Raw genomic sequence first — 18,776 nt, forward strand, 5'->3', positions numbered from 1 at the left:
TTAACTTATGAGAGTGTTGCTTGGGAATGTTTTCAGTTAGTATGTCATGTTGACATTTCTTTGACACGTAATGCATCACATTTGAGTTATCACTATTGCAGTGATTAGTAGCCACTGGCAGAGAGAGAGAGAGAGGGGAGGGAGAGAGAGAGAGATACTATGCATGTATCAGGGTAGTTGATCTTGCAGTGATTGCAGTTGAGTAGAGACAGAGAGAAAGTGAAGGAGGGCACGTTGTGTTCATCAGAGTTTAATCGTTATCTAAGTTTAGATGTTGGCTCACAGACAGCTTCTCAAGTAACAAGGCTGCAGGCTCAGTTCAGCCACTCCACACTGAGACAGAAACAGCGCTACACAGAGAGCTTTACACTGATACAAGCAAAGCCACAGAAAAGTTGCAAGTCACAGGGAATAGTAGGAGAGGCAGGAGAGGGGCCTTGTCTATTTCAAATAATACACGCAGACGTAGATAGAGGAGAAGGACAAACTGGACTATTCTGTCTGGTACCAACTCTTAACCAGTCATCAGTTTATCTCTGCTTTCTACCTGCCAGACCTGGACAATGACGGAGGAAGCAGAAGAGGAAGTCAACGTCTCTCCAAAGACTGAGCAACAGACTCCACATTTTCTACAGGATATCATCTTCCATGGCAAGTTTAGGGTGAGTCTCCACATCACAATGTCCACCATATGTAGTTTATTTTAAGTTTAGAGCCTAATTTAGAGCCCATTTTAAGCTAAGATAGCTAATACGGTATGTCAGGCTGAATCTTGTGGAAATAATGTGTAAAGTGATGCACAAGGCATGAGATAGATCTTTCCATGTGATGGTGATGATGATGATTAGGCATAAGAAAAAACATGGAGTTTTGTGTTTGAATATTTCAAAGAATGAAGTTCAACATCAATTACTTGAACAAAGGTAAATACTCCTTTAGAAGACACCTGATTTTATTGCCAGTAGTTCTAGTTTAACATGACTAAAGCTTTTCCGTTACCAACTGTCTTCACATTTGTAGTTTGTTTTCCCTTGTCCTTACAAAGGGAGAAAGTAATAGATTATAGCATTTTTTGTCCACTTAGAATTCCCACTTTTTACATCCCACATAACAAGTCATATAACTGATTCCCTGGACAATGTTGATAGCCTGTCACCTTACGCCATCACTGTTCCCTCAACCTATGAGGAACATCAAAACAAAGTTCATTCTGCGTATTTACAGGAGAGCTCACACTGCACTTAACCATAGCTTATTTATGACTCCTCTCTGGTGGTCTGAGCAGCTGAGAGCTGATAAATGAAGAGCTGAATTAGCACTGCAAGGAAGGAGGGGACATAAGGCCTCATTTGTGAAAGATTTGATCTTAAGGGATTTGGCTGGCGATTTTTCTATATTTCTTATCTTTCTTATCTCATGTGCAAGCAAAACCACAAATTAACTAATCTACTAACAAGTATTTTGCGTGCATCCAAAGTCTGAAACTAGTATGACAAGAACAAACTGACACTAACACTGGATGCAGAAAGCACATTAACCAGAAAAGATTTTATACGTTATGGAATTAACATTCTCTACAACTGATATAAACCTTCCCTCAGATCTGTGGCGAGAGTTTATAAGTAGACTTCATGAGGAGGAATACTGTAAGTAGGCTCAGGTCACAACGTATCTTATAATTCACACACTATTTATGTCTCACAGAATTTACTCAGAAGTGCCACAGTAAGCATGGCAGCTGCCACCCCTACTATGACACCTAACTGCCTCCCCAGCTTCTGAAATCATAGTTTTCATTCACAAGGTCTCTATGCTGTCCAAATCCATGAAATATGTAGAGAATCCAGAAGTCATAACACAAAACCTAGATAGGGCACTGTGCCAAATGTGAACTACACAGCTGCTTTCACACACAGCAAGCCAGCCAGCAACTGACAGCCTGCTGTTGAGTTGCATCTGGAGCTGAGGATGGACATCACAGCTTTATCTGTGTAAACTTCAACTCAAACAAGTCAGTGATGAATGTGATTTACTGCACACTAAGTTGGATGGTGATGTTCCCAACTTCCTTAGTTTAAAACTGTACCAATTCATAATATAAATATCCTTTTGTGAGAAAGTCCTGCATTCAGAATTTTACTTAACCCACATCAATCATCATTTAGGCAGTGAATAAAACAACAAAAAGGAGAAAGGGGTTGCTCATGGAGCTGAAACTAAGGAAAATTAGCACTTCAGCTAAGAAAGCTTGAGGTCCTTTGAACTGGTTTTACACACTTTACTGAATAGTTCAGTCTCACAGCCATTGATGTAAGAAGTACTCAGACACTGTACTCAAGACACATAGTACAGTGTAAAAATACTGTTACAAGCAAAAGTCCTACACTCAAAATGTATTCAAATGTATGGAAGTATCAGCTAAATGTATGGCTAAGTATTCATGATGCAAAGTTATTATGTTGAATTATTACTATATTTGGTATATTACTGGATTAAAATAAGTGATGCATTAACACGAATGCAGCATTTTAAGAGGTAAGTTCATTGGTAACTGATGTACAATTAGTATTTATTCATTTAGCAGACACATGTCCAAAGTGACATACAAATGAGATACAATCAAACATACACTAGATCAAGGAGAAACTTTTGAGAGTAAGTGCCTTTAAATTTGGTTCCACCTGACAGGCATGACACAAGGCTTGCAGGTACATAGAGTAACATATAAATTCCTAGAAGATGAAAGTGAAATGAAAGTGAAGTGACCTGAGCTCTTTTTGGCTTGTTGAAGACTAGACATGCTACCATTAGTAGAGGTTTTACTGTGCCTGCTGACAGTGCTGCCAAAGGGCGTTACAGTCAAGGCAAGAGATGACCACTGATGGCCTTATCTTTCTGATGTTATGATGATAAGAAAAAGTAAAACACGCTCTCTGAAGTGTAGTGGAGTAGGAGTATGAAGTAAAATAAAATGGAAATACTAAGAACAGTACTTCAAAATTGTACTGAATACAGTACCTGAGCAAATGTTATATTCCACTCTCAGCAGCCCCCAAAGACAGCTGTTCTGAGAAGATGTGATGATGTCATGATGAACCCAATATCAGGGTACTTGCTCAGTACCCAAACAGCAAACAGCAAACTGCTCGAGACATGACATTAATAACAACACAGTGGAGCACTCCTCCTCCCCTTCATTTTGTTATTCTCATATAGGCAGGAGATTATAAGATGCTTTAAAATTAAGTAATTCATTAATTAATGCAGTTAACTTTTTAAAATAAAAAGGCTGCGGAACATTTATCTTAATTGCCAGTTATGTTTCATATTCTATTTCAGTGGAAAAAGGACACTAGTGAAGGGTTTGGTACACAGTATACTGGAGCAAGAGACTGAAAATGGTACCCCATATTCATTCAGTCAAGAATTAATTCTGAATCTAATTGGACACCAAGAATTGGACTCTAGTCGAATCGAATCATGAGATTGCCAAAGATTCACACCCCTCATGACAGCTTTTATTCAGGAAATGTCTCGACAGTTCAGAGTGCCATGACATGAACACACGTCACCTCAAATTTGCAGCCAAAGACAGATGGAGTAGGTTTTTTTCATCAGTTAGTTACTAGTAGGGGTGGAGCTGAATCCCAGTATGGTATTCGGCAAAGCGAAAATAGTGGGGTTTTACAAATATTCATTTCATACAAATATTTTAAAAGTTATTTGTTTTTGGGAGGAAAAAAAAACATGTCAAATGGCTGGTTTTCCTCATGTGAGTGTGGTGGGTATTGTGTGTGTGTGTGTGTATTATACACTGCTAATCTGTATATAATAAACAAAAACATAAACAATATGGGACATTTTCAGAATACAAGGCAGTCTCGAACTTGGAAGTATACCACGAGTCGACCCTCACTTAAAACTTCCAGAAAAATTGCATTGCATTGTCTGTGTTTGAAAGTATTGTTGTCAGCTTGGTTAAATAAAACTACTGTATACGTGCATTTCCTCTGACTTAGTGGCTGTCCAAAGGTAACGGCTTCTAACATTAAATTTAGTTTGCTTCTGACTTAGCAGTTTGTCTGGACATGTGGCACCGGCAATATGCTGGTGATTTCAACTTGTTTTTCCATCACAAGCTTAGTGCGACATGTTTCCCGGTACAAGCTAATGCTATTTTCTCTTGTGAAAACAGGAGTGCAAGCATATTATTTTTTGTTCTGCTATTTTGCTAATTGTATCTCATGGCAGCCATGGGTTAGCTTGCACCAGTGTTTGAGCTTTAACAGCCATTAGTGTATCCTTATAGCTGTCCTCTTTTCATAACAGCAGTGGTGGAAAGTAACTAAGTACATTTACTTGAGTACTGTACTTAAGTACAATTTTGAGATACTTGTATTGTATTGTGTATATGTAGTATTTCCCTTTGATGCTACTTTATACTTCCACTCCAATACATTTCGGAGGGAAATATTGTAGTTTCTACTCCACTACATTTATTTGACAGCTTTAGTCATTTTTCAGATGAAGATTTGACACAATAATATAACAAGCTTTTAAAATACAACACATTGTGAAAGATAAATCCAGTGGTTTCCAACCTTTTTGGCTTTTGATGTCTTACAAAAAGCATTGTGTAGTAGGGATCACATTTCAGATGTCTGTGAGTTGTTAACAGCTCGACCCAACAGTGATTTTCCCCTGTGAACTTCTCACATGGTTTCATTTCAATAAATTTTCAAATGATCCAATATTTCACCAAAAATCAAAGATTAGAGAAAAAGTCCAAAAACTGAAAACAGATTTGAATATCAGAACTTCGTTTTTTCTTCTTTCCTCGCCCATTAATCAGATTTATCTGGTGACTCTATGGGGGGACCTGACCCCTAGGTTGGGAACCACTGGACTAAACTAGCTAACTGTATATAAAGTAGTTCAAACTAGCTCCACCTCCAGCAGCTACAGCAGTAACATGCTGCTTACGAACTGATACTTCAGTATTGATGATGTAATGATCTCATATACAGTAGGGGTGTGTCTGAATACAAATACATTAATCGGCAAAGCACAAATAGTGGGTTTTTTATGAATATTTGTTTCATACAAATATTTTAAACATTATTTGTATTCAGGAAGAAAAAAAAAACGCCAAATATCAGCACGCAGGTTGGTCACATCGCTATCTCAGTCTCTCTCCTCTGCTCCGCTGTTACATCTGTCAGTATGTTTCAACAAGGGGAGTCACATCCACCTGCTACATGACACACATATCCTAATTTGGACATCACTCCTGGAGTTGGGGGTGTTCCCCAGAAATAAAGCTGTGCTACTGACACACCCAAACTGCTCCCAAGGGACTCTCCATAACCTGTTGTTCCCCGTCTCCTTTCCACAAAGTTAGGTTGTAAAAAAATAGTCAATAAATGAAAAGTGCAAAGCAAGAATCACCTTTGAAGTTCTTTCCTACTCGTTACATGATGTGCTGTCTCTGTCTTATGGGTGTATTAATAGGTAGAGGTCTGTCTGCAATTGTCAGCAATGAGTAGAGTTTTAGCTCAATAGTCAGCACAGTCGTCTATGATCTGGGAGACTCCAGTTTGAGACCCAGTGTGGGGACTTCCTTCATAAGGTAGTTTATTCATAAATACTGTGTTCACATAGACATTTATTAGTGTAGAGTTTAGTTTATTGGTTTGAGTGTGTATCAGGAAGTGGATGTTAGTTTTAAGATGATTTTCTTTTCAATTATATTCTTCTCAATGATTTTCTTTTCAATGATATTTCAATGATATAATAATCATATATTCAATCATATATAGTTTGAGTGTACATAATTATTATAATAGTTTATTGAAGAACATTTATTTTAACACTTTAATATCCTAAAATTAGAAGTGTGATAAAAACAAAAACAGGATTGTTATGCCTCTTTCCACTTTTATTTGAATAAAAAAACAAATACAAAAAATTTTGCTGCCTAAACAAATACAGATATAAATACTGGGCTCTCTGCACATCCCTAGTTACTAGGGCTGTACCCGACTAAGAATGTTGTCAGTTGAATTGGATTTGGCTGTTCAATGCAAAGATTCAAATATTCATTCCTTTTTTTCATATAGACTATCTGGCAATCAGAAAATCCATTGGCATGAGTTTCAATGAGGATTTCAACCATATTAATATAGTCAAATTCAATAGAGTCAAGGAAACACATTTTTGAGCAATTAAAGATCATCATATGCAGACAGCTGCATATGATACAATATGCAATTCTTTGCGGAGAATAATAATAATAATAATAATAATAATAATAATAATAGTAATAATAATAATAATAATAATGATAATTAAAGCTGCAAGCAGCGATAATCAGGCCTTTGCATCTTCACGCAGGTCAGACGGCACCGCAGACGAAGGGCTTTTATTGCAGACATGCAGTTGTGTTCAGGGCCAGGCTTTCATTGCACATTGCACGAAGGAGTTAAATATCACTTCCTGTGTCCACTATGTGGCACTAGAGAACATGCAGTAATTATACATCATGTCTCTGTGTATCAACTGTAGACTAAACCTTGAAAATTTCATGTCACTCAGATGATGTTTGTCATATATTGCTGACTTCCTGTTGTCACTAGGTGGCGCTATGACTATAACTTAATACTGACATGTAGATTTGTTCAGGCCAGGACTCTTATCAAACATGAGAAATCTGGCGCAGGTTGGACAATGTATATTCAAGTTATTTACAATAACTTCCCGTTTCATGGTGAAACATCAATGTTCACCACACCACCACAGCAACTTTGTTCAGTGAAAACTTTGATAACTTTTCATCGTAAAGGTGTTTTGACTGTCTGTTGGAATTCATTAAAATACGCCTGTAAATTGATAAACAGTGCTAAAATTGCAACGTAAATCTAAAATGGCTGACTTCCTGATGGACTTAGGGTATGTCTCTAAGAGGCTTTTTTGTGCATCTGGACATGATATATATATCGACCAAATTCATTTACATCAAATTTAAAGGTGAGGGCTTTGACTTTGAAATTTTCTAGGGGGCGCCCTCAAGCCATTTTGCCCCACCCAAGCCCAAGACCCATATCAGACAACTAATTACACCCCTTCTGACACATGTGCCAAATTTCGTGACTTTTAAAGCATCCCTAGCTATTTAAAAAACAGCTTCCTGTTTCATGGTGAATAAAGCGTTGCCATGGCAACAGCTTGAAAACTCAAAAGCTTCACTATTTAGCATCATCAACATCTTATAATTTAACTGACCAAATTTGAGTGTGCATCTGGTTAACCTGCTAGGAGTAGTTAATAAAAGTATGTGTCATATAACTTCCTGTTCCCAGTAGGTGGCGCTATTACAATGATTCAATATTGCCCTGTGTATGTCTTCAGACTGGGACTCTTATCAAACATGTTAAATTTGGGAAAGTTTGTTTTGCAATGGTGAAACACCGAAATTCGCCACGTCGTCACGGCAATGGCATTCAGTGAATACTCAAGATTTTGATAACTTTTCGTCACAAAAGTCTTTAGATGACACTGACCCAATTTAAAGTCTGTCAGGTTAAAGCTCTAGGAGGAGTTGTTAAAATACCACGTCTGGAAATGGCAAAAACTGCGCCACAATTGCACAGTAAATTCAAAATGGCTGACTTCCTGTTGGACTAAAGGCATGGCTCTAAGAGGCTTTTTTGTGCGTCTGGACACAATATACGTGCCTACCAAATTTTGTTCATCTACATCAACTTTAAGAGTGGATACTTTTAATTTGAAATTTTGTAGGGGGCGCCTTCAAGCCATTTTGCCACACCCATGCCCCAGACCAATAAAATATTAAATTTCTGACCACTTCTGATGAATGTGCAAAGTTTCATAAGTTTTCAAGCAGATTTAGGCCTTCTTTGGAAGAAGAAGAAGAAGAAGAAGAAGAATTCCTTCAGTTTCAATAGGGCCGAATGGTGCAAAGGCCCTAATAATTCCTTCAAATACAAGATTGTCTTCACACTGTTCGGTGCTCAGGCTCTAATATTAAACCAGGACAAACACAGAAAGGTTCTACCTCTTTGGAGTTTGAGCTCTAATTATAAAAGTTAAATGTCATTCCAATTTTTTATTTGAATTAATTTCTTTAAACCACCAGATGCGCATGAGTTCTTTCCCCTTTAAATCTTTTTTTCAGCACAGACATTGTCACATGGCTTCATCCTTCCATCACTAGCTATAGTCAACTCCAGTCATGTTGAATTTCAACAACTCTTGCCCAGCTGTGGTGCTTTATCATATGCTAAACCCGTCAGGTGGAAAGATTGACTTTGCTAGAAAAAAGATGGCTCTAAATTCTGCAACTATGAAACATGACAAAAACTAAACTGCTCATATAAACAAACACACACTTCTACCTCTATGTGCTGTTCCTATGTCCTAAATCCTTACCCTTTCCTGTCTGTTCTCATGTGTATGCTGTCAGCTGTTGAAGGCTCTAACTCCAGAGGAAAACACCCGCTGCCAGCATGGCCTCTACTTCCAGGATGGTCAGAGGCGTGTTGACTACGTCCTGACCTACCCTGTAAAGAAGCCAGCTGGGGGTCGATCCAGTCGACAGTCAATGCACCTGCTCACTGAAATTGCTGTAGCCCGCAGCCTACGCTGTGGACCCCGGAGCCGTGACAAACATGTCCAATACCACCAAGCAGAAATGGCAAGAGACACATCATTATCTCCACTGTCATCACCGGAGTCCAGTGTGGAGCTGGGCTGCCCAGGAGGGACCTTCGATGGCCAGGAGGATCATAAGTCATTCAGGAGGGAGGAGTTTGAGGGGAAACTAAGAGACATGGGGCTGGAGCTGGAGAAAGACGAGGATGTGAGTTCTATGTATTATATCATAAATCATTAAATATATATATTTATATATATACATATATATGGATGTTAATACTGTATTGATTAATTGTTGTTAATAATTTAATTGATTAAAAATATATAGATGAGGGACATGCAGCATAACTGTCAGAAAATGTTATGTAGATTTTCTATAGTTCCTGGTTGAGTCACTAGGTGGAATCTCAGAGTTACAGGGATGCTTGCTGACCATCCGTAAGGGCTACACAAATTGTAAAACAAATGCTAGTTTTGGTGATGAGCACTGCAGCATAAAGTGAAAATTCCACACAGTTGCTGTCTGGTGACTGCTGGTTTAGTTAGCTATATGAGCTTCATGCTAATGCTAAACTAGCATTTTGAAGATACTAGTTTAGAAGCTGTTCAGTTAACACAGACTGGGAGCTGCATATCAGAAAGTAGAGAGCACCACTGTAGCTCAGCTCAGGACAAGCAGGACTCTTATTACACATGCTTCCAACATAATTAAAACTGTATTGAACTGTATGAGTGACACTCCTGCGCTTTAAGTACAAATGCATTTTAGCACTGGCAGTAGGTCTAAATGATGAGAGATTTCCTGGACTGATAAAGTTGGAGCAACAGTATTTGTTGCTCCAACTGACCTAAAGTTGCCAGTACCAAGTGGAAGGTCTTGATTCCTATTTTCCTGAAACTGAGTGCAAATTACATTTGTTTGCAAATTAATTATCAATATGGACATTACAGAAGACTGAGAAGAACCTTCTCTTGAGAAGATTCTAAGAACTCTTGCATACAGGTTCATAACAGGAAACTACATGTGAAACTGAACACTCAAAGGGCCTTTTCACACCTGAAAGTCAGAACCAAGGTTGATGTTTTTTTTTACATTGTATATATTTGATCCATTTAGTTTTGGTTTCGCATTGCAATTATACAAGCGCACTACAGAACTTTACATGACAGACTTACGTCCTGTAGTCATCACCTACCTGGGCTGTGTCTCCCTATATTTGACATTGATTGGTTTGTTGACGGGCTTGCATTTGACATAAGGTGTGTCGTCAGTTCAGCAGGTGGCCTTTTATCACCATTGGAATTAATGGAGAAAAGTGAAATTCATTTTGTTGCCACTACATTGTAGGACACCATGCTTTCTTTTCTTTAATTCCATTGGATAAAACAGCCCTTCTTTAATTCCAAAGTGAGGAGATGAGTGAATTCCACAGAGACTTGGGGTGAGTGTCTCAACCCACATGAACTGACCTCCCAAGTGCAAGTGGGGGTCTGACAGCATGACACTGACCAAAATCAAATACTGTGACAAAGAGGGAGGTTAAACAGACCTCCTGAGAGACCATTTCTGACCAAATAACTAAAATTATTGCCTTAACAAAAAGCAACCAACACACATCAACTACAACAAAACTCTTCAAAAGTAAGGCATAACATGGCTTTGTGATCAAGGGTTGATGTCGATTAAAGTAAAATTAAGACGATAATTTCATTAGAGAAGTCGAGTTAGCTTTCCTTAGCATTCTCCATTGCTTCATGTTAGCCCCAAGTCACACACTTTGAGCCACTATTTTAAATGATTTTTTCTATTATCATTTAAAGGCCTTATTATTCTTGTGTTTTATTATCCTATGCTTTATAATATATCATTAAGATGTTTAACCATTAATAAATGTTGTGAAATTGTTGTAGTTTCCTTTGAACACAGAAGACAGAAGTCATTGTTTTGAAAAGAGCTAATGATTTTATGAGACTGATTAATTGAGAAATTGAGAAATGAACTTAAGCTTTAATGTTTCCTCCGGATATTAAAGATTTCCTTTTAGGACATGGTGCCCTGGTCATTACAAGGTGATTAATTAATAAAAGTAGGTTTAAAGTCCTACAATATTATATTATACTATATAGACTACAGTTTCTTTATCTTCAGGCAGTGTTGTAGTACTCGAGTCCAGGACTTGAGTCCTGATTTTAAGTCTAACTTCAAGTCCAAAAATCCCCAAAAATCTTTTTTAATTCTTATAAAGAAAGAAAATGAGAATCAGCAAAAATTGGACTTGGTAGGTCAGACTTTTAAAAAATTGGAGACCAGAATCAACCAAGAAAATTGCAATCAGTGCGTGGTCTGGGGGAGGTTTCACACTTGTAATTTTGGTTTGGATCAAGCTGAAAAGTCCAAAAGTGTGGACCAAACGAGGTAGGTGTAAAAGGGCCCAAAGTTTCCCCTTGTGTATGTGTGCATGTGTAACTTCAGTGTCCAACACAATTTAGAAACTTTGAGTTTCACACAATTTTCTGCTTTGAAGCTGTATGCAGATGTTTACACAAACCTTTATGGAATTATTATTTACGATTTATAATGAAATATGTATTATTATTATTATTATTATTATTATTACTATTATTATTATTTAACATAATTTTACAAGCTGAAAATCTTTTAGACCCTGTATTTTTCCTGAACAGTTAATCCAGACATTGACATGCCAGTAATGTCAGTGCTGCCTTATAGGGATATTTTTCATTTGGCACAGTTTCCCAAACCTCCAAATGTCTCCTCTCTCAGATCAGATTTCAGTCTGTCACAGTACAATCATCTGTTTGAGATGCTGCTTGATCTATCACTAATGGGACTTTCAAACTGTGAGTTGACAATGAATGAGCCAGTAAGTTAGGTGCTCACTATTAATTTGATATTTTATTTAATTATGGAATCTGATGTGTGGCGTGCCATCTTATGCATGAGCATTTAGCACAGAGGGAAATGCATCTGATCTCCCTTTTGTGTCCAGATGTGTCCTAAAGGGCTAGAGAGCGTGTATAAGATCAAGTCAGGAGAGTCTTTGCTGAGCATGTCCAAATGATATGGTATATCCACAAATCATGCCATATTTAAATCCTGTGACGGTCATAAAGCCAGGGATAGTGCCTATGCTTCTCCATCCAACATTTTCCCTGCATTTGAAAGTTCCTATTAGAGCATTTAAAACTACACTGTAGCAATTCAATTTTGCAAAAAATGTTTCTGTGACAATTTGGTAGAGAAAACAAAGGAAGTGGGCAGTATCTTTATAGAACTTTCCCCTTTCATGGTCCAGATTGCTCAGTGGATCAGCCACAGTACACTGTGCAAGTACTTGATGCAATTCTGTCTCACTTGGCACATATTTTTTTGCATACATTGTGCATTGTATGTCTCAGGCAAAGATTCCAGGAGTGTGCTTTGTGAAGATCCATGCTCCCTGGAATGTTCTCTGTCGAGAGGCTGAGTTCATGAAGCTAAAGATGCCCACCAAGAGGGTAAGATTTATGGTCTCTCTTCATTGTCTCTATCTGGGGTAAAGAATGAAGAATCCACTTTTCTTTTATCACTTTTCTATGGAGTCCATAAGGGGACATGGGCAAATTTATATATATATATCGAGCTGTTGTTTCAGAAGAAAGGATAGCCCCACTGTTGTTTCAGAACCATGGATAGTGCTGTTTGTGCTCTGGTCTACTTAAGAAATGTATTCTTTCATTTTGAAACAGTAACCTTATGTCATTGTTATGCTTTTCTGAGGCTATTAAATCAATCAAATAATTGAATTTTATTTTATGAGAAAAAAATCCACCCTCACAATTTTTAACAGCCTCCTCAGTCACTTCATCCTAGCACTGGGCCTGCTTTTACTCAAATAGTAGCAATACAAAAATATAAAATACTCCTTAACAAGTACAAGTCTTGCATTCAAAATAAAATTAATAAAAGTACTCACAATGTAAATTGGTCCCACTCATTGTTATATTTATTATTTATGCTTTATTGTTGCTTTATTGCTTTATTATTTATTATTTATTTATATCTATGTTATTATGCTTGCTTGCTTGCTTATTATATGTATAGAGAGAGAGATAATCTATAAAAGTCCTCTAAAAAGCATTCATCCCTCTTGGAATTTTTCATGTTTTATTGTTTTACAACATGGAGTCAAGGAGGATTTAATGTGACATCTAGGATAATCACAGCTTGAAAATTTACTCTCAGAAACTACTGACCTAGGACATTTAGGGGATGTATGGCTTACTGAGGTGCATTGACAATAAGTGGGATTTCCTGAGCTTTTTTTTAGAAAGGAGTGCTCACTATCCAGTCTCACACAGTCAGTATCCAGTGCTGCACCAGAGCACAGTGGGCGTACACTGTGTTTACCTTCATCAAATCAGCTGAAAATGACATCAGGCGCGACACTAAGCGAGTTGTTGGTGTTTTTGTGGAAAATGGGTCTTAGACATCTAACAACCATGTCTGTTTCCGGAGCAAAGTCACTCCTCTGCCATTTAGTGATTTTATCAACAAGAGCGAACTAAATACTAAATACACTAATGTGCTGCAATAACGGATTAATATATGACATATACATAAGTTATTATAATTAAACACTCCCCAACCAAGTATCTGTATTGAACTGTAAGTGAATGTGGGTGATGACGACAGCTGCTTTATACTGTATGAGAAGCTTCTTCTTCAGTTCATTAAATCCCTGCAGCATCTGAAGGCAGCAGGGGCTAGATGCATGTGTAGATTCATGACTTAAATTGTGTGCACGCACAAAGCAGAAATATGCATGCGCATGCTTTTCATCAGATTTATAAAGTTGTGTGTATGCATGGTTGTGTTTTATAAATCTCAGTCATTGTGGAACTGGGCACACGTACACAAGCCTCATTTCCACTCCCACAATTATCCATAAATGGATGAAGACACGCCCTTAACCAGCTGTTTTCATATCAATACGCCATCTACTCCACCAGTCTGTATACCTGTCAATGAATCAAAATGATTGTGTTGCACCAGCGAGGTTCTCCAACGACAGAACAGCTGTTATTACACACGATCATTACGCACAGCTGCATGGCTCTTTATACTGTTCATGTCAGTAATTCATCACATGAACCTGTAATCAATCGTCAGCAGTGATATCTCAGAAATGTAATCAATGATCAGTTTGTAGTTCTCATATCTAAACTTACTTTACAAGGTGTGACACAACTAAGGATAAAAAAGAATGTTAACAGCAAAATAAAATTTTGACCCCTGTATAAATTAAAAGAACGATAAAATGAATCACAAAAATATGACCATCATCATAGCGCCACCTACTGGCAACAACAAGTCTTAAGTGCCACTCTTTTGCTAACTACTCCTAGCAGGTTAGCCAGAAACACATACAATTTGGTCAGCCAAGGTGTAAGGCCTTGATGATGATAACTTCTGAAACTTTTGAGTTTTCATCAAAAGCCGTTGCCCAGGCAACACATTGTTCACCACAAAGTATGAAGCTGTTTTTAAGGGGCTACACATGCTTGAAAACTCACAAAACTTTGCACACACATCACAGGTTTTAAAGTCTGTAATATTGTATAGGTGGCAGGCATGGGTGTAGCAGAATGGCTCCAGAGCACCCCCTACAATATATCAACGAAGCAGCCTCTGCACCACGTTAAACCTACATGTACAAAAATCGGTACACACATGTATCATGCCAGGGCGCACAAAAAAGTCTCTGGACCCATAGCTTAAACCCAACAGGAAGTCGGCCATTTTGAATGTAGTGGTCAATTTTAGCGATTTGGCATTCCTTGTATTTTAACAAACTCCTCCTACGGAATTCATCATAACGACTTCAAAATCAGTGTGTCATCTAGACTAGTTTGTGGCAAAAAGATATTAAAAGATTTAGCTATTGTTGCAGCATGTGGCTGTGGCGTGGCGTTGAGTTTTGATGTTTCTCCATGACAGAGGAAATTGCTATAACTTTAGTGTACGTGCTCCAATCTGCCCCAAACTTCACATGTTTGATAAGAGTCACAGATTGAACACATCTACATGACAATATTCCGTCAGTGATGCAAACTGGCTCAATAACGGTGCCTACAATATTTCAACGAGGCAGACAACGCCACATGTTAAACCCACATGTATGAAAATCGGTACACACATGTATCATGCCAGGGCAGTCAGGCAGGTCAGTTTTTGTGATTTTCATGCCTTGTATTTTAACGATCTCTTCCTACAGAATTCATCATAACAACTTCAAAATCAGTGTGTGTCATCTAGACTAGTTTGTGTTTTTTCGCTACATAGTGGACATAGGAAGTCATATTTAACTGCTTCATGCAACGTCCGATATTCATGAAAAAGCATATGCCTTTCAGTTGACCTCTACTAAATATGTTGCTGCATTAATGACCCTCTTCTGTAGCACCACCTACTGACAACGGGAAATTTAGTCTTATGTGACAAAAATCATCCGATTCACATGAAATTTGCAAGGTGTGGTCTACACTTGAAATAAAGCAACAGGAAGTATAATTAGAGGCTTTTGTCTAGCACCACATAGTGCACACAGGAAGTGACATTTAACTCATTTGTGCAATGTCTGATAAGAGCCTGAACATGCCCACAATAAAAGCCCTTCGACTGCGGCACACCCTGACGTGCATAAAGGTGCGAGGGCCTGATCATCGCTGCTTGCAGCTTTAATTATCATTTTTCTTCCAAAAGAAACACATTTTGAGAGTCTAAACATGCTCAAAAACTACTGAAACTTTGCACATTCATCAGAAGTGGTGAAAAATTAAATATTTTATGGGTCTTTGGCATGGGCATGGCAAAATGGCTCCATAGCGCCACTTACAAAATTTCAAATTTGAAGCCCCTCAATCAAAATCAACTTAGATGAATGAAATTTGGTAGACACATGTATCTTGTCCAGATGCACAAAAAGCCTCATCCAGCCATACCCTAAATTCAACAGAAAGTCTGCCATTTTGAATTTCATTTCAATTTTCGTGCAGATTTTGCCATTTCCAGGTGTTGTATTGTAACAAACTCCCAAAGATTTAAGCCCACCAGCTTCAGATTTGGTCATTGTCATCTAACGACCTTTGTCATGAAAAGTTATCAAATTCTTGAGTTTTCACTGAACACCATTGCCGGTGAAGCGACAAATTTCAGTGTAACACCATGAAATAGGAAGTTGTAACCTTATGCTTCATAAGGGTTCTGACCTTAACACATCTGTGTGTCAATATTGAGTCATAGTCATAGCACCACCTACTGGCAACAGGAAGTTACATGTTACAGGTGATGCTATATTGTGAAGATTGTGAGTTTTCACTGAACACCGTTGCTGTAGCAACACAGCGAATTCGATGTTTTGCCATTGCAAAACAAACTAACTCGACTCCACATGGTCAGATCTTTCCCAGATTTCACATGTTTGAGAAGAGTCCCTGTCTGAAGATATATACAGGCCTATATTGAACGATAGTAATAGTGCCACCTACTGGCAACAGGAAGTTATAGGCCCCATGGTTTTACTAACAACTCCTAGGAGGTTAAACAGATCCACCTCAAATTTGGTCAGCTAAGTCATAAGACATTGATGATGCTAAATAGTGAAGCTTTTGAGTTTTCATCAAAAGCTGTTGCCATGGCCACATATTCACCATGAAACAGGAAGCTGTTTTTGAGGGCCTAGGGATGCTTGAAAGCTCACAAAACTTTGCACACGCATCAGACAGGGTGTATTTAGTTGTCTGGGTTTTCGGTTTGGGTGGGGCAAAATGACTCGAGGACGAACCCTAGAGAATTTCCAATTAAAATTAATTAAATTAATTTGACGTACATGAAAGAAATCTGGTAGGTACATGTATCATGTCCACACGCACAAAAAAGCCTCTTGGAGCCATACCCTAAGTCCAAAAGGAAGTCATTCATTTTGAATTTACTTTGTGATTTTTGCGCACCTGTTGCCATTTCTAGGCGTTGTATTTGAACGAACTCCTCCTAGACATTTAATCCAACCAAGTAAGTAAGTAATGGTGTAGCATGATATCGCTACATTTTAATTTCTCTTGAAGGTTAGAAATTTACAAATTATTATGAGATAATGAGAATTGAGCAGCGACCTGGTTTGACAGTAGGAGCAGAGTGAGAGCATGATTGGCAGCTGAGCTGTCCTGAGGGACACAGCTGTCACTGGAGACAGCTGGATGGGTTGAAACTGGTCTGGTGCTGGTTCCCATCCCTCTCTGCTCCATTCTGTCAATCTCCTCCCGCAGGTGCAGCCAAAAAGTCAGAGACTTAAGAGCCACAAGATATCTATTCTGTACATCTGTATTGCTTTAAAGAGCCACGTCATACTATGTACACTCTTTGAACACATTGACAAGACTCCTGAGCCTTAAAATTATCAAGTTATCCCTCCTGAGCCCTGTGCTGCTACCCATTCCATTTCAGATCAAGATAATGTTTCAAATTACATGTGAAACAACAACTGAATCAACTGATTATGCTGACTGTACAGTACATTACAGTAAGGAATTGCATTCCCAGTCAAATTTCCAAACATTAAGGTTTAAACTAATACCCTAATTGCCCTACCCATTGGGTGAAGATCAAAATTAACCACCGCACACTCAAATGACTTTAGTGTGGCTTTATTATGAGCAAACAATACATTTTGCCTGTAGCTTCTTCTGGTTTGCTCAGCACAGTAATAAATAATAATAAAGTCACAGTAATGTAATTTCAGTGTTTAGTGGTTAATTTTGACCTTTTCCTAAGATGTTTCTGCGACTGACCAGCACCTGACTGCAAATGCTGGCTGTGTATGGGGAGTTCTGTTCACTGCCCTACCCATTACTTGGGCCTATAACCCCTGTAAGACATGCACCCCTTTACATTAATCTGATCGCAATTTAACATGTCGGTCTCTGAATAATCACTTTTATGTAGAAATCACAATGGCAATCTTATTAGAAAGAAAACACAAAATTCAGGCACTCATACATGGAGCAGGAATGAAAAACTCTAGGATTAAGTTAAAAAGCCTTTATTCAACATGGATACTTGCAAAAAAAAAAAAAAAACAACCGGTTTCGACCATTTTTTATTGCAAGTAGCCATGTTGAATAAGGCTTTTTAACTTAATCCTAGAGTTTTTTATTCCTGCTCCAAGCATGAGTGCCTGAAGTTTGTTTTTTCTTTCTATGTGATGACCCTTATCTTCAAGAGCATCTGTGTTTTAAAGCCCGATAACAAAGAGAGGCACCAAGTCCAACAAAAGAACTCCAAACAGACTTCATGCTCTGCTCAACTCACACCGAGGTGTGAAATCCAGCAGAGTAAAACTCTCAGCTCCAATTTGACAAGACCTGATGGAAATTCCCAGAGATTTCCTCATCTCGGCCGTGACATCACTGAGAGTATAAACATCGGAGGCGCTCTCTGAACTGTGCTTCCAGCAGTGGTTGCTCCTTCCAGCTGTTTCCACGGCTATGAGGAAGTAACTCCTATATGCACGTTAAACTGTAACAAGGCTGCACCATCTCAACCTCACTGTACATGTAGAAATTTTCTTTGTGTTCAACCGAGCATGTTACTGGATCCAAAGAAAACTGCTGTGCAACCCAGTGCTCTTCCACCTTTCCTGCAGAAGAAAGACAAAGGATAACCATTGTGCCCCGCTTGTCTTTAACTGAGTCAACTCCGCTGTGTCACCTGCAACGCCACTGCGGATCAGCTGCTGTGGACACGCCAACAGAGCGAGAGGACTGCCCCGTCAGCATCCAAGCTGAGGAACTAAGCTGGCCCAGAAAGATGGACTGAAATACGCCCTACGCTTCCTTAAGCGACACAAGTAAGAGGCTTAAGTTTGGGCAGAGATAGGCTATTAAAAAGCATGTTATTTTCAGCCTCAGTGCTGTTTGTTGTGAAGTTAACGGACCGTGAGTCTGGTTGTTGCTGTTGATGATACTGTGAAGTGGGGTGCACAAAAAACCTGACATGAGTTAGCTCACTAAATCCCATAGATGGCGCAATGATGCTGCGCCAG

General features: G+C 38.5%; 1 protein-coding gene across 2 annotated transcripts in view; it reads left to right on the forward strand.

The window, feature by feature from the left end:
* The first annotated feature begins 215 nt into the window (after positions 1 to 215).
* The window catches only part of LOC122985498 (anoctamin-1-like), a 153,603-nt gene continuing 135,042 nt past the window's right edge, over positions 216 to 18,776 (forward strand). For both annotated transcript variants that reach the window (XM_044356209.1, XM_044356210.1), the window contains exons 1-3: positions 216 to 662; positions 8,483 to 8,878; positions 12,094 to 12,192. In XM_044356209.1, the coding sequence (XP_044212144.1) occupies positions 564 to 662; positions 8,483 to 8,878; positions 12,094 to 12,192 (594 nt within the window). In that variant the 5' untranslated portion in view covers positions 216 to 563. The remainder of the gene's footprint in view (positions 663 to 8,482; positions 8,879 to 12,093; positions 12,193 to 18,776) is intronic.

Source organism: Thunnus albacares, chromosome 7 (genome assembly GCF_914725855.1).
Source record: "Thunnus albacares chromosome 7, fThuAlb1.1, whole genome shotgun sequence".
Taxonomy (NCBI): domain Eukaryota; kingdom Metazoa; phylum Chordata; class Actinopteri; order Scombriformes; family Scombridae; genus Thunnus; species Thunnus albacares.